Below are 17,146 nucleotides of genomic sequence, written 5' to 3' on the forward strand. Positions count from 1 at the left end.
AACTGTGGATGGGAGGAACGAACGATGAAACTGAGGAAGGAAAAAAACAAACGAACGAAAAAACTGGGAAAAGGAGGAAAGAATTAACGAACGATGAAACTGTGGGAGGGAGGAACGAACAAACTGAAAAGGGAGAAGTTAGTGAACGAAGAAACTGACAAAGGGAAAAGAAGAACGAAGAAACTGAGAGAGAGAGGAACGAACTGAAAACTGTGAAAGGGAGAAATGAAGGAAGAAACGAATAAATAAGAAAGGAACGCACGGGAGAGAAGCTAAAGGTCTAATGAACGGACTAACCAAAGGACACGTGGGAAGAAATGTTTAGAAAATATACTTTGAACACCAGGAATGATGAGAACGTATGTTTCCGTGGAAATCTGTAAAGCTACCAATCTGCCAGGAACACGTTTATTTGCCAGACTTCTTGTTAGATAAAGCTATCCCATTAGAGGCTCTGAAAGGCAATTTAGGTTGACGGGATGTTAAAGGCTCCCACTTCAAGAGGTAGGGCTTAAAACATATTTTCTCTGCCTTTTCCTCAAAGGTTATACACACCTAGAACTTGTTTCTGATAAAGGCTGTCTGAGTAAACTCCAGGGCCATAGTGCGGGGGGTAGTATTAAATCAAAGGAGAAAATCCATGACCTTAATGAGATTCGAACCCGAAACCTTCCGACTTAAAGTACAATACATTAACCACGACGCTACCTCGCATCCTACTTACATTGTTCTCTTGAAATAGAAAGTAGCAATTTGTTCTAATGTTAATATTTCCTTTCAGGCTGAAGGAGAGAATGTGAGCAAACTGGAGAAAGCGGACATCTTAGAACTCACTGTCCGACATCTGCATCGCCTGCGACGTCCCCGAGACGCAGCCGAGGATGCTCACCGTTTTCAGGTACACACAGAATAATAAATTAACAACAGAGCTTTATTATCTTGAACTAATAATTTTGAAATTTCTTATTACATGGATATATTTTCCACGCGATAGTCAACGATACTATTTCCTGCAGACTGAATATTGAATATAACAAGAAAAGTCAGCTGTATAAAAGAGACATCAGAAACTCTAAAGAAAAGACATAAATCTTGTGATTCGATGTGACACTTATTTTCTCTATTTATTTTGTGCGCAAACTTCAGACTTCCATTGCAACTAAGTTGTCCCAAATGCATTCTCTACGACAATTCCTTACATACAAGTCCTCGTCTAAGCGTATGAATTACGTATTTAACTAAATTTTTTTTTGTCTAATTAATTTTTATAATAACAAGACTAAGCTTGAAGTAGTTCATTATGTGACTTACAGAAATAATTTTGTACTATATAGAAACTACAAAGCAGCAACGACATGCGACAATTCACGATCCCACCGTCCTTGCCACAATTAACCACCTCACTGTCCTTGCGACAATTCACGACCCCACCGTCCTTGCGACAATTCCTTGCCAAAATTCATGACCCCACTGTCCTTGTGACAATTCACGATCCCACCGTCTATGCGACTGTTCACGACTCCACCGTCCTTGGATCAATTCACAACCCATGTCTATGCGATAATTCACGACCCCACCGTCCTTGCGACAATTCCTTGCCAAAATTCATGACCCCACTGTCCTTGTGACAATTCACGATCCCACCGTCTATGGGACAATATACGATCCCACCATCTTTGCGACAGTTCACGACTCCACCGTCCTTGCATCAATTCACGACCCACGTCTATGCGATAATTCACGACCCTACCGTCCTTGCTACAATTCACGACCCCACTATCCTTGCGACAATTCATGACCCACGTCTATGCGATAATTCACGACTCCACCGTCCTTGCATCAATTCACGACCCACGTCTATGCGATAATTCACGACCCTACCGTCCTTGCTAGAATTCACGACCCCACTATCCTTGCGACAATTCACGACCCCACCGTCTATGCGATAATTCAGGACCCCACTGTCCTTGTGACAATTCATGATCCCACTATCCTTGCGACAATTCACGACTCACGTCTATGCCATAATTCACGACCCTACCGTCCTTGCTACAATTCACGACCCCACTATCCTTGCGACAATTCATGACCCACGTCTATGCGATAATTCACGACTCCACCGTCCTTGCATCAATTCACGACCCACGTCTATGCGATAATTCACGACCCTACCGTCCTTGCTAGAATTCACGACCCCACTATCCTTGCGACAATTCACGACCCCACCGTCTATGCGATAATTCAGGACCCCACTGTCCTTGTGACAATTCATGATCCCACTATCCTTGCGACAATTCACGACTCACGTCTATGCCATAATTCACGACCCCACCGTCCTTGCGACAATTCCTTGCCAAAATTCATGATCCCACTATCCTTGCGACAATTCACGACCCACGTTTATGCGATAATTCACGACCCTACCGTCCTTGCTACAATTCACGACCCCACTATCCTTGCGACAATTCACGACCCCACCGTCTATGCTATAATTCATGACCCTATCGTCCTTGCTACAATTCATGACCCCACTGTCCTTGCGAAAATTCATGACCCTATTGTCCTTGCGATAATTCATGATCCCACTGTCCTTGCGATAATTCATGACCCTACTGTCCTTGCGAAAATTCACGATCCCACCCTCCTGACGTCAATTCTGTCGCTCCAAGGCAAAATGTGACATCACTTCTTGCCGTTCTTCAGGCATGATCACTTAAAGTTTGAGCGACCGTATAAAACCATAATAATCATTCAACTGATTAGAAAGAAAAGTAATAAAGATACATATGTGATTTTCTACCACAATGAAGATATTATCAGGATGTATAACGTATTGGAAAATCTTATTTTTTTCCAAAAATTCACATAAGCCTATCATCTTTTGTTTTGGAACCATTGAATTCACGACCGCATCGTCCTCGCGACAATTCAGGACCCCAGCGTCCTTGCGATAGTTCACGACCCCACCATCCTTGCAACATTTCACGATCCCACCATCCTCGCGACAATTCACGACCCCACCGTTGTTGCGACAATTCATGAATCCAGTGTTCTTGCAACTATTCCCGTTTATCGACTGTTCCCGTTTCTGCTTCCTTTGCTGTCCTTTCCATCGTTGTCATTTCCCACTGTCCTTTCTACCCATTTCGTTCCCGCTGACCTTTCGACTGTTCCTGTTACTACTGTGTAAGATAAAATCTTAAGAAAGATGGAAGAGGCGAGAAACTTTTCAGCTGAAAGTCTTCAAAATAAAATAAGTTCTGTGCTTAATTACTAATCATGTTCGTTCTAGAACCTTCCTCATTTTAAATCCGCTGTGTAGAACTTTATCACGACGTACGGGAAAAAGTAAATTACTTGTAATATACATGCAGAAAGATTAATGCTTTGCACAGTTTTACTTTCTTACTGATTATACATTAAAACGTAAGATAATTAAGTTTCGAAACAGGCGGAAAGTACGTACAAGAATGCACTGCAAGAAACATCCTCCGGGGCTTTTCTCTCGAGGTATCGGGACCCTGAACCCTGCACCCATCCTACTCCGCCCTTCCCACGCATGCCACGAAGTAATTGTAGAATAAAACCCATTTAATGAACATCCTCACGCATACAAACATCGCAGACCTGGCCCAGAAGGCACCACTGAACTTACCAGAAAAAAACACTTGTAATCCACATTTACATTTACACCGACGTCTGTTTTTTTTGTGAACCCTCCCAGTTTTTTAACCTCCATGATTAATAGCATCTAATTATGTAGAGTAATTTATGGAGTTAATTAAAGTTTAATTGCCTGATAATCACTTAGATTGGTAAGCTATAGCTTTAATTATGTGTCAAGCTCCTACAACGGTTCTTACTTGTGGACGGATGGTAAAAAATGTGTCTCTGGTTCTCTGTGATAGGCCCTTAACTTTTATGACTTTCAGAATGGCGTTTTCAGTGTCAAAGAAACCAATTTACGTTACAGCACAAAGGGTGGCGCCGAAACTATTGGGGTCTATAGTAGACCTGCGAAAGTTATTCCCTGGAATTGGAAGTGCTTTTCATGGTTTCGTCAATGGTTGTAAATTAATGACTTCATGTTAAACTACATAACTCACATTTACAGCCAAAATTTTTTTCCTTAATGCAAGCAAATTCCAAACTTAGTTTGCAAACAACTTCGTCATAGTGTTTCATCGTAAACAGAAGTTAAAATCCAGAACTCTGAATCACTTATTTTTAGTACTTTTTAGATTTACATTAATTTCTGAAGAGAAACTTATTTATGCAGAGGATACAGAAAATGAACACGTGTATTTAATAAGGAAGACTTGAGGAGGGAGAAGAGAAGAGTGCTGAAAGAAGAGACATAGATAATTTCTGGCAGGAGGAGTAGAAGGACGAATAGGGAGGAAGAGAAGGAATGGGGATGAGGAGAACAAGCAATAATCTACGAAGAAATTAAAAACCCATAATTAGAACCGAATTCTCACAAATTCAAATTTGATTTCATCATCATCGACATCACCATATGCGTTTAATAAGTGAGCTTTCTAAGAAGTTTATATAAATTCCCCTATAAAATCCCGAATCCAATATTCTGACGATATTTTCCCCTAAAGGAAAGTATCCCGAATACAATGCCATAAATTAATTTTCCCGAATGTTAATATTCACGAATGGGATGTGAAATGTTAAATATTAATAATTAGATATGAAGAGTCCACTGCAAGAATGATGGATGTCATTTGGAATACATTTTGCAGGAGAAGCAATTGAAAGTTTGAAATGCTTAGCGCTCAAAGCTTAACTGTGATTTTCCGATCGTTACTGGACAATGACTATCAGTGTTAATGCCATATAACTCTCTATGTACATTCTATATGTCTTAAGCTATGCATTGACAGTCTTGGTTCATTTTCGACAAGAAAGTGACATCCATAATTCTTGCAGTGGACTCTTCATATATTCAAAGTAGTTTGGTTCATAAATATTAATTTTTTTCTCTTCTGAAAGTTTCTCTCTCTGACAAATCATTTAGAACGCCTGATCGAACTTCGTGTAACTGATTTCTATGCAACTGGTCCGTATTTAGTTCTCAATATTCATGAAGTGCTTCTCTAAGATTAGCTTTAACAAGATCCGCTTGAGCTGTTTCTCTGTTCTGTGCTTGTGAGTGTGGTGATAGAGTATCGCTTTTTATGATAATATTATCTCCGGTGATTGTACGGGCCTTACACTCTTTCTGGCGTAGATAGTCTTCGACAATGGAAGATCAGTGTGCGTGCGGCGCGATAATCGGGGATGATCAATGGCAAGTATTCCCTAAGCTAGTGAATGGACGCTCTGTGGATGAGGACTGGCTGGTATTCATGGATGTCCTAATCTGGTGACCGTTAGGGTACTTTTCCAGTTATCACTGCAGTATCTCAGGAACTGAAAATTCACCTGCAAAGACTGCACTCATAATCATTTCCTTCTGGGATTGTATGTAAATGAACAATGGTCGAAATGAAAAAGGAGTTTCGTTCAGTACCTCTATAAACACATATGGGTCTACTATAAGCGTACTTACATAATAATAATAATAATAATAATAATAATAATAATAATAATAATAATAATAATAATAATAATAATAATAATAAATTATATTATAAATAATAATAAATTATATTATAAATAATAATAAATTATATTATAAATTATTATTATTATTCAGTTCACACTGAAAAACTAAATACCTTCTGTGTTGTCATTACAATCAATAAAATAGCTTGTTTCTTGACGACTTCTCTACCCATTTGTTTATCCAAGAAACCTCTAATGTCAGCTGTACCCAATGAATTTAAAACTCCTTGAATGTGTGTCTTAAGGGGTTAGGTACAGCTTAAAGAAGTAAAATTTTGGAAATGTACATTGTTTTCCTCCATTATTGTATCTTGTACAATAATGGAAATTGGTGTGTGTAAAACACTGTCCTTTTATATATTTTTTTCAAAATTCAAAATTCACTGTGGAGTGGTGAAGAGTTTCCCTCATAACTCAAAAAGTATCCAACATTCTGTGATGAAATTTTTTGTGTGTATTTATGCATGTCATATCTACAATATGATGCAAAATCACTTCTCTACCTTTGATAGATTGTCTGATAAAAAATAAATTTATTTAAAAAAATGGTCAAATGTCAGTATTTTCTTCTAACACAAAATAAAAAAAGATATTATTTATTAAGGAACGTAGTTGAAAGAGCATGATATTGTAAACATGAGTTTCAGCAATAAAATAAAAAAGAGAGGGAACATACAAAAGTTAACGAGAGTTTATGAGTCATGAGGGAAACGTTTCACCACTGCACAGTGAACTGTCACTTTTTGAATTTTGAAAAAATATATATATTTTTCCTTTTAAATCGTAAAAATATTTTGTTCATATAGCAGGACAGTGTTTTTACACATACCAAAGAGAGAAGAAATGTTGAATATTTCCAAAAATTTTACTGTACCTAAACCCTTAAAAAAAAGTCTTGGCTGACAGTGTTCACTCTATTGTTTTTGGACAGGAAATATTTCTTGTGAAGTAATGAACTCAAGACTTATATGGAAGTCTCTTAACATTTCTTTCCGTTATCGGCTGAATTGCCAAGTGGAGCATGCAGCAACTGTTCGCTAGTTGACAATATAACATTCAGATTAAAACAATTTGCTGTAAATATTCCAGTTCGAGTTCGTGATACGGACCAAGACTATAAATCTCTTGCTTTGAAATTCCTGCTTAACAGGAGCTGAAATGTGCCAACTTACTTAACTTCGAGTACTTGATTTGTTCATTAACTAATTAAGGACACGTCAAAAATATTTCGGCGTGTCATGACACAATGAAAGTTTGATACAAGGAACACGTGTTCCAGTAGCAGTACATGAATGTCGCAAGTTCTGCTAATGAGTGTTATTTCCAGCTTCGTGTTGGAATTGGTTAGGTGTGGTACTTTAAATTTACATACCTGAAAACTGCTGACCGAGAAAGACGAGAATTTAACTAGCTTCGTCAATTCAACACACACGACAGGTTCAATTAATATGACAGAGGTGAAAATATCAAGTACACACGTACCGAATACTTCCTACATTCGGTTTGAAGCCTAGGCTAGTCCGAATAGCATTTTGTGGTTCTCCTTCCTTCTACCTGTATATCCGATATATATTTATTCATTTCTTGTTTCTATTAATTCATCCGTTCTTTCTCTCTTCCTCCATGCGCTGTCCCTTTTCTTCTGTTCTTTCATCCGTTCTCCCTCTCTTTCTCCATTCGTTCTCCTCTTCCTCCGTTCTTTCGTCATTTTTCTTTACCCATTCATTCGTTCTTCCTCTCTTCCGCCATGCGCTCTTCCTTTTTCTCCTATGCCTTCATCAATTCTTCTTCATTCACTATTCTTTCTCTCTTCCTTCATTCTTTCTTCCTCTTCCTTCTATTCCTTCATTCGTTCTTTCTCCCTTTCTTCTGTCCTGTCATTCGCTATTCCTCTCTATCTTCTGTCTTGTCATCCGTTCTTACTCTCTTTCTTCTGTTCTGTCACTCGTTCTTCCTCTCTTCTGTCATCTGTTTTCCCTCTCTTTCTTTTGTCCTGTCATCATTTCCTCCTCTTTTCATCTATCCTGTCATCCGCTCTTCCTCTATTCCTTCTGTCCTGTCATCCGTTTTTCCTCTCTTCCCTCTGTCCTGTCATCCATTCTTCCTTTCTTCCTTCTGTCCAGTCATCTGCTCTTCCTCACTTCCTTCTGTCCTGTCATCCGTTCTTCCTTTCTTCCTTCTGTCCAGTCATCTGCTCTTCCTCACTTCCTTCTGTCTTGTCACCCGTTCTTCCTCACTTCCTTCTGTCCTATCATCCGTTCTTCCTCCCATCCCTCTGTCCTGTCATCCGTTCTTCCTCTCTCCCTTCTGTCCTGTCATTCGTTCTTCTGTCATCCGTTCTTCCTCTATTCCTTCTGTCCTGTCATCCGTTCTACCTCCCTTCCCTCTGTCCTGTCATCCGTTCTTCCTCTCTTCCTTCTGTCCTGACATCCGTTCTTCCTCTATTCATTCTGTCCTGTCATCCGCTCTTCCTCTCTTCCTTCTGTCCTGTCATCCGCTTTTCCTCTATTCCTTCTGTCCTGTGATCCGTTCTTCCTCCATTCCTTCTGTCCTGTCATCCGCTCTTCCTCTATTTCTTCTGTCCTGTCATCCGTTCTTCCTCTCTTCCTTCTGTTTTGTCATCCGTTCTTCCTCTCTTCCTTCTGTCCTGTCATCCGCTTTTCCTCTCTTCCTTCTGTCCTGTCATCCGCTCTTCCTCACTTCCTTCTGCCTTTTCATCTGTTTTCCTCTCTTCCTTCTGTCCTGTCATCCGTTCTTCTTCTCTTCCTTCTGTCCTGTCATCCGCTCTTCCTCTATTTCTTCTGTCCTGTCATCCGCTCTTCCTCACTTCCTTCTGCATTGTCATCTGTTTTCCTCTCTTCCTTCTATCCTGTCATCCGTTCTTCCTCTCTTCCTTCTGTCCTGTCATCCGCTCTTCCTCTCTTTCTTCCGTCCTGTCATCCGCTCTTCCTCTCTTTCTTCCGTCCTGTCATCCGTTCTTCCTCACTTCCTTCTGTCCTGTCATCCGTTCTTCCTCACTTCCTTCTGTCCTGTCATCCGTTCTTCCTCTCTTTCTTCTGTCCTGTCATCCGTTCTTCCTCTCTTCCTTCTATCCTGTCATCCTTTCTTCCTTTCTTCCTCTCTTCCGTCTGTCCTGTCATCCGCTCTTCCTCTCTTCCTTCTGTCCTGTCATCCGTTCTTCCTCACTTCCTTCTGTCCTGTCATCCGTTCTTCCTCTCTTTCTTCCGTCCTGTCATCCGTTCTTCCTCACTTCCTTCTGTCCTGTCATCCGTTCTTCCTCTCTTTCTTCTGTCCTGTCATCCGTTCTTCCTCTCTTCCTTCTATCCTGTCATCCTTTCTTCCTTTCTTCCTCTCTTCCGTCTGTCCTGTCATCCGCTCTTCCTCTCTTCCTTCTGTCCTGTCATCCGTTCTTCCTCCCTTCTGTTTTGTCATCCGCTCTTCCTCTCTTCCTTCTGTCCTGTCATCCGTTCTTCCTCTCTTCCTTCTGTCCTGTCATCCGCTCTTCCTCACTTCCTTCTGTTTTGTCATCCGCTCTTCCTCTCTTCCTTCTGTCCTGTCATCCGTTCTTCCTCTCTTCCTTCTGTCCTGTCATCCGTTCTTCCTCACTTCCTTCTGTTTTGTCATCCGCTCTTCCTCTCTTCCTTCTGTCCTGTCATCCGTTCTTCCTCACATCCTTCTGTTTTGTCATCCGCTCTTCCTCTCTTCCTTCTGTCCTGTCATCCGATCTTCCTCACTTCCTTCTGCTTTGTCATCCGCTTTTCCTCTCTTCCTTCTCTCCTGTCATCCGCTCTTCCTCACTTCCTTCTGTTTTGTCATTCGCTCTTCCTCTCTTCCTTCTGTCATGTCATCTGTTTTCCTCTCTTTCTCCTATCCTGTCATCCGTTCTTCCTCTCTTCCTTCTGTCCTGTCACCCGTTCTTCCTCTCTTCCTTCTATCCTGTCATCCGCTCTTCCTCTCTTCCTTCTGTCCTGTCATCCGTTCTTCCTCTCTTCTTCTGTCCTGTCATCCGTTCTTCCTCTCTTCCTTCTATCCTGTCATCCTTTCTTCCTCTCTTCCGTCTGTCCTGTCATCCTTTCTTCCTTCTGTCCTGTCATTAGTTGCTCGTCCGTTCCTCCATCCGTTTTTCCTCTCTTCCTTTTGTCCTTTCATCTGTTTCTCCTGTCATTCGTAATCATCATCATCATCGTCATCGTATTCTTTCTTGACTTGGAAAGTCTTGACCGTTACGTTTCCTTTTGTTTAAGCATTATACTCGTATCTAAATCAATATACGTTACATTAAATAAATTACCTTCTCAAATATCGATATAGTTGGACATAATGACATCTGAATCTAGATAATCTTGTGCAACAACGAAGCAAAAGGACAACTAGTAATAAATCCATAAACAGTGAAGAGGGAGTGGAAGGAGATAATAATATGGATTTAAAACAAAATTACGTTCTGAAGAAAAGGAACGTTTTATTAAATCGAATGTGGTACCTAACGTATTCTAAGCAGGCAGAAATGCTAGCCACAAAGACAGGTAAGCCATAACACTAAAATAAGATACTTGCCCCGTGGAGTCGCATAACTGTCGCCCGGTCCTTATCCTGAATTTGTATACTCATTCAAACCCTCTTGGATGACATTAATACGTCCCTGCGACGTGTTTATTACAGGCGTACCGTTGTTGTTTATATCATACTCTGCAGCTTAAAGCCGTTATTGTTTCGTGTGATCTTTAGAAGGGTCACAAAATCTCTTGGTTTCTTGGCATTCATTAGAAAACCAAAGTTCTTCGGAAGATTTTTATGTTCGATTTCCACCAAGAGTCTTAAAGAAAAATTTCTTCATCTATTCCTGCCGGCAACAATAACCGTGATTCAGGGTTGTTGTTATTAGCCTCCGATTCCGAACCGCGTTCGTTAGAAGCGCAGATGATTTCAAATGACTCCGTTGTAGTGTTTTATGTCAACCCGCTTAAATTTTATGGTATGAAAGGTTTTGTGGATAAAATTGTAAACGGTCTCTTTTAGAAAACTCACGACAATAAAAGTGGCGATATAAGCTCCATTTGAGAGCGTCTGAAGAAGTTTCGGGATGGTGTCACTAATTATCATTATGTAGTTAATTGACAGATTCGGGGACTTAGCATCAATTTTATGTCCGAGTTGTTTTTATGTCTGGATATGCCTTAATGTAGCACTCGTTTCACGACACTGAATGGGCAATCGTCCAATCCCAGGCTCCTACACATAATTTGCTGCGACTCTATTAAGGTTCATCGAAGCTCCGTTCTACTGTAGTTTGACAAAACAAAAAAGCTCTCAGTCGAGTGTTTATTTTCGTAGAATACACAATAATGTAGTGTCAATTACAGAAGTTATATGGACCTACCAACACAAGCCGAATTGTTAACTACCCTTCACTGAGAAAGCAATACTATTTTATGGCTACTCCAGGACAATCTGACCAATAATTTACCTCTATTTTTTTTTCCTTCTTGAAATCTATCAGGTTTATTCTTCTCTATCTGTTCCAGTCTCGCATAAATTTTATTATGATAGTCCTAATGTTCCATAGCATATAATTACATACACCCTGACATTTTTATCAGCAAGTAAGGCCTACATTAATCTTCAACATTAAACCAAGCATCCTTCTCCAAGAGCAATGCGATAGAAGTGTAGGCCTAAATCACTTTAGCATCTCAGACATTGCCATGACATCGCATGAGAACTGGGTCCACATTTTACTAGAAATATGATGATAACAGAACTTCTTAGCAAAATTTTGGAATTATAGGAGGGTAAATGGGAATACCCTGCACCAGTGCTGTAGTTGGGCCGGTACGGGTCGGTAAGCCGTACCGTCTAAAATAATAACTCGCTGTTACTGTACCGGAAAAAAATTAGACTCGAAAATATTTCAATTATGTATAAATAACCTTCAATATATTTTAAATGGAGGATGTTAGCTATTTGAAAAACATTTTGATTTTGATATCTGATATAAAAGTAGCGGCTGGCATCTCATATCCTTTGCTTGAACGTTCGTCCATTCGTTGTTTTATCGAAAACCATGGTCTGGCACTTCAGTAGTTGTGATTTGTTAATTTCGAGCTTGCATACCGCCGTGATATTTCTATAAGTAATTAACACTAACTTTATGGCATGGCGCCTCAAGAAATCTGTTACACTGATTCGCTAATTTCAAAACTTGTGTATGTGCCTTCGCACAACACTAATTTTATGATGTGGTGCCTCAAGAATTCTGCTGCACTGATTCGCTAATTTTAAAACTCGCTCAGGCGTAATGCTAACAGTTTGCTAGAGGAGGGAATTTTCGTGCGTTCATGAATCTTGGGTCCAGTTACATATCATAATAGTATTCTAGTCAAATTTCAATTAAAGAATGTGAATGAGCATTACTGTAATGAACGACATCTGCACTAAGAAAAGGAATACTCTTCCAGTAAGAGAGTTCCTAGATTTCTGTTCCTAAAAAGTGTTGGGCCACCAGTGTCAGCGTTTAATTTCTTGCCTTATATGCAATTGTGGCTGCGACTGCATGACGCAGAAGTAACTTTGGAAAAGAAACGCAGTACGAATCTATACAAAGTCTAGTCTAACCAAGGACATTTCAACAGTACTCCCTAAAATTTGTTTCCAACTACAGCACTGCCCTGCATAAATATTTTCCAAAAACTGCCTACTTTTATGTCAATCACAAATTCCACTTCAGTTTGCAAGGATCTGATTTCGGGTCTTTGGCGTGGAAAAGCAACCTCTAACCATTCTGTTCTTAACAATTCACACTACCTGGTTTGGGTTATAAAATTGAAGCATTTGTCATTTACATTATTCAAATTTCTAATTATACAAGGAAATTCAAACCAAAAGGAACGGCACCCCTGCCGTCTCATAACACTACAGTCTGACAAGTAAAACCTTTTGCATAACTAGTGAATTATTTATTAGAGCAAAATGAGAAAATCTTACCTCAATTTCAGAGCAGTTGTTTAAAACATCTTCCATTAGGCCTACGTTCTGTAAACATGCTCCAATGATGTATATATGAGTATACATACCAATTTCCGTGTTAGAGGATTCTAACACGGAAATTGGTTGCTGTTCAGACATTAAGTCCCACCTCGAAATTGCTTGGTAATAGTCGTGTGCTTGTGTTTACACGCGTGCGTTTTACATAGAGAGATTCGATGCCCTGTCTTTGTAATGAGGAGGAGGTCTATCGCTGAACCATAATGGCTTCGTAAGGAATATGTCGTTTCGTGACATAGAAATACGTCGTTCCTACGACTTGTTTCATCCTCGGACTTGGATGCTTAATATTTCCCCGTGTGAATCTCGCGTTAACCCGAATGAAACCAAGGAAAATTTACGCCACAGGAGAGCGACCATTTTCCGTGTCACCGCCACGATTTTGGCGTATAACCTTGATGACAGTGCCCATCAACAAGCCACTATTGTCCTGTGTTAATGAGTTGCGGTAACGCTCTCCGTTGTTGTTTATAGCATATTTGCACATTCTCTGCTCATTATTATTATTATTATTATTATTATTATTATTATTATTATTATTATTATTATTATTATTATTATTAATCTATAACATTTTGTAATCTATAACATTTTGTAAAACCCGAGAGGAAACTAGTCTTAATTACGAATTCAGTGGTGTTGTAATTCCGCAAGAACAATGTTGTAAATACCTAGGAGTGTATTTAAACTCCAAACTTTCTTGGGGAGAGCATGTTGATAATGTTACGGGTAAAGCATGGAGGGCACTTCACTTTATTATGAGAATCTTGAGAAAGGCTAGCCCCAAATCGAGGGAAATAGCATATCTAACGTTAGTGCGACCGTTAATGGAATACGGAACTACATGTTGGGATCCATACAGAATATATCAGATAAATTCCTTAGAAAGAATCCAGTATAGGGCAGCTAAATTTGTTAAAGGTAAAAGAGAAGATGGAAACGATACGATAAAAGAACTTAAATGGGAAACTTTGGAAAACAGTCGTAGGAAAACTAGAATAACATCACTGTATAGAGCACATCTAGGTCAGAAAGAATGGGTAGACATAACGGCTCGGTTAGAAAAGCCAACGTACTATGGTAGGAACGATCATGATTTTAAAATCAAATGTAGGAAACAGAAAACGGATGTAGGTAAATTCTCATTTTTAAATAGAACTATAAATGATTGGAATGACCTACCTGCAGCGGTCTTTGAGGGCTGTCCTTCCTTAAGGAGATTCAAGAATTATTTAAAAAGTTGTGTATAAAGTGCAAATTAAAATTAAGGTGACATTCAACATTTATTTTTTTTAAGGTGACATGTATTTATCTAGCCTGACGAGTTTACTTCCTTGGTTTGAATTGTAAATTATTTAAAAATAGCGTGTAAGAGGGCCTTAGACTAGAAATGTTTAGTTTAAATGTAGTTCTGTTTATAAGTATGCATAAGGGTGTAATTATTTGACTTATTTGAACTGTTGTATCAGTGAAGCGAGGTGAGTCAGTGAAGTTATGGTTTTACAGTGCAGTGAATAGTTCCGATCAGTGATAATTTATAGCGTCAATGAAATGTGTTCTATAGTGTCAGTGAAATGTGTTACAGAGTGTCAGTGAAATGTGTGCTAAAGTGTCAATGAAATGCGTCATAGTGCCACTACAGGGAATGAGATGAGAGCAAAGTGAAAGACTATTGAAACTTATGTAGGACCTATACATAATTATGTAGGTTGTATTGCAAAATTAGGTATTTTATTTATGTTTTATTATTATTGGGTTAAATTGTATTGTGTATTCTTATTGTATTGTGTATAAAATTGTATATGTGTTGTAAAATTTTATTGTGTATTGTAAATTTTATTGTGTATTGCTTATAATTTTATTGTGTATTGTTTATATTGTATATACCACTGCCACCGGGTGCTTGCCCACTTGCAGTATAAATAAATACATACATACATTATTATTATTATTATTATTATTATTATTATTATTATTATTATTATTATTATTATTATTATTATAAAATATAGGAACTGATGAACCACTGTACAGTCCGAGTGGATTCAGTAGCGTGTCGCGAATTTCGATAACCTGTAGTATGTCTTCTTCATTTTATAAATTAAGAGGAAAAACAGCCAGAACCGAGAAGTTATTGCTAGGTCTAATGTTTATAACTTCAGGTGCGAGAGGTGAAAAAGGTATGAATTATATTTCCCAAGATTCATAACAAACATTCAAAAAGCACAAGAACTAGTTGAGGAAGCAACAGAAATCTTAGAAACGTTCAATTTCAAGAGGGAAGAACGTTATCCGCGAAAGCTGGCGATCTGCTTGCCAGTTTGTAGTGCCGAGAGACGGTAGAAGTGTCGATCCCTTACGTTTGACTCGGTCTGTGTTCTTTGAAGAATATAAATCATTATTCTATTGCTTTATCCTCTGAATGATGTTCTGACTGATATGTACATCTAAATATATTGTTTGGATGCATCTGAAGTGCGACTAGTGTAATATGATATGATATGATAGCCTATATATGATGTGATGTGATATGATATGATAGGCTATATGATATGATATATGATATGATACGATACGATACGATACGATATGATATATGATATGATATGATATATGATATGATATATTTGATGTCAACATTTACATCCATGTAACGTGGACTTCACAATTTTGTATCCGGTGTCACAACTACATTCATTACAGATATACCTTTTGTAGACGCTCTTATACTCGTAATTTAACTTTCGACCACATTTAAATTGATCGGTATTCCCACCTTTAAAACATAACAACGTAATTTAGATCATTCAAAATTGACACTTTAAAACTCTGTTCTTGATTTTCAGTTCACTTAAATCCCTACCCCATTATCTCCTGTAATAGTTGCCTCATAAGTGGTGCCTTCTTGGTATTACTTGTGAGGTTCAGATCTGTCTTTGGACAGTTGACTAAACAACAACTATTGCTTTATGTACAAGCCTTTACAGAATGCATACTATTATTTGTGTTGGTTCAATTCTACTAATATCTTATCGTGACATCATTCAAGATTATATTCTTTATATTTATTGGTTTATTTTATGACGCTGTATCAACTGCTATGATTATCTAGCGTCTGAATTATATGAAGATGATAATACTAGCGAAATGAGACCGGGGTCCAGCGCCGAAAGTTACCCAGCATTTGCTCGTAATGGGTTGAGGGGAAAACCTCGGGAAAAACCTCAACCAGGTAACTTGTCCCAACCAGAATTTGAACCCGGGTCCGTTCGTTTCATGATCAGGCATTCTAACCGTTACTTCACAGCTGTGGATGACGTATAACTTATTCCTATCACTGAAACAAGTAATGTTACTTTCTAGCCAATTAAATTTTGTACTTGTTATAACGATATGAAGAGTACACGGGAAAACGAACAATGTCACATTTCCATTAAGAGTGAGATATTGATCTATTTCAGTATATTACTGCAAATTTTATTGGTGTTTTTACTTGAAATAAAGGAAATGATGAGTGTATCCGTGGTTTTAATTATCCTTTACCAATTTTGGTAAAAATACCACTAATGTTTGTAGTAATACGGTGAATTAGATAATGACATCACCCTTAAAGGAAATGTGACATTGTTCGTTTTTCCCGTGTACCCTTCATATATATTTATTTCTGGTGTAATTCTCAATGTCATTTCCTTTCGAATGCCATATTAATAGCTCTCAATACTTTAAAATTAAGCTCTTTATGCCTGCTTTAACAAATTAACTAATCTCTGAGGAAAGATTTCTTTTAATGTTATAAAAATGTTGTCTACACATAATAAAAAAAAACAATATTATTCTTACCAACATTCATTTTATATAAAGCTTTCTATGTTTTCTTTTGACATTGTTTGTACACAGTAACTCGCAATTCGTTGACGAAAATAACGCCATATCCCTTGTCCTAAACCGAGTATAATATATTCTCTTCAACATTTAGGTCCAAATTTTAAAAAGTTGTAATATTATTTTTATTGAATGTTTGTTATGTTCCATTTGGTACAAAACTGTCTCCGAACACGAGCTTGCTCAAACGGGTGTCCGCTATGTCCAGAATACGCATTTATTTTGTATTGTATGTAGCAATAAATACTAATACCAAAGTTTACTTTCCTGAAGTGCAAAATCTATTTTTAACGAAGCCGGTTAACTTAAGGCAGTGATGTCAATTAATGCCCATAGGGGCAAGTGCACTCTTTAGAGCTCAGGAGACCCTGAGCGCTTTACAGCTGAAAGGAAAGAGACAGACGAGTGAGGTAGTATATGCCGCTTGGTCGAGCTATATACAGGGATGGCCAGCACTGATTCCATGGATGAAGGAAGAGGACTTATTAAAACTGTATCCATGTTAATTTTTAAATGTGTCTGAGAAGTATAAGTGCATTATAAGAATGTAAGTTTGTAAGTTTTAATTTTAATGCTCATTTTTCACAAGTTTGATTTTTTA

General features: G+C 38.3%; 1 protein-coding gene across 1 annotated transcript in view; it reads left to right on the forward strand.

Moving 5' to 3' along the window:
• Positions 1–17,146, forward strand: part of LOC138716544 (enhancer of split mgamma protein-like) — a 78,646-nt gene that overhangs the window by 48,308 nt on the left and 13,192 nt on the right. The window contains exon 3 of the mRNA XM_069849700.1: positions 782–898. Within this exon, the coding sequence (XP_069705801.1) occupies positions 782–898 (117 nt within the window). The remainder of the gene's footprint in view (positions 1–781; positions 899–17,146) is intronic.

Source organism: Periplaneta americana, chromosome 16 (assembly GCF_040183065.1).
Source record: "Periplaneta americana isolate PAMFEO1 chromosome 16, P.americana_PAMFEO1_priV1, whole genome shotgun sequence".
In the NCBI taxonomy this organism is placed as follows: Eukaryota; Metazoa; Arthropoda; class Insecta; order Blattodea; family Blattidae; genus Periplaneta; species Periplaneta americana.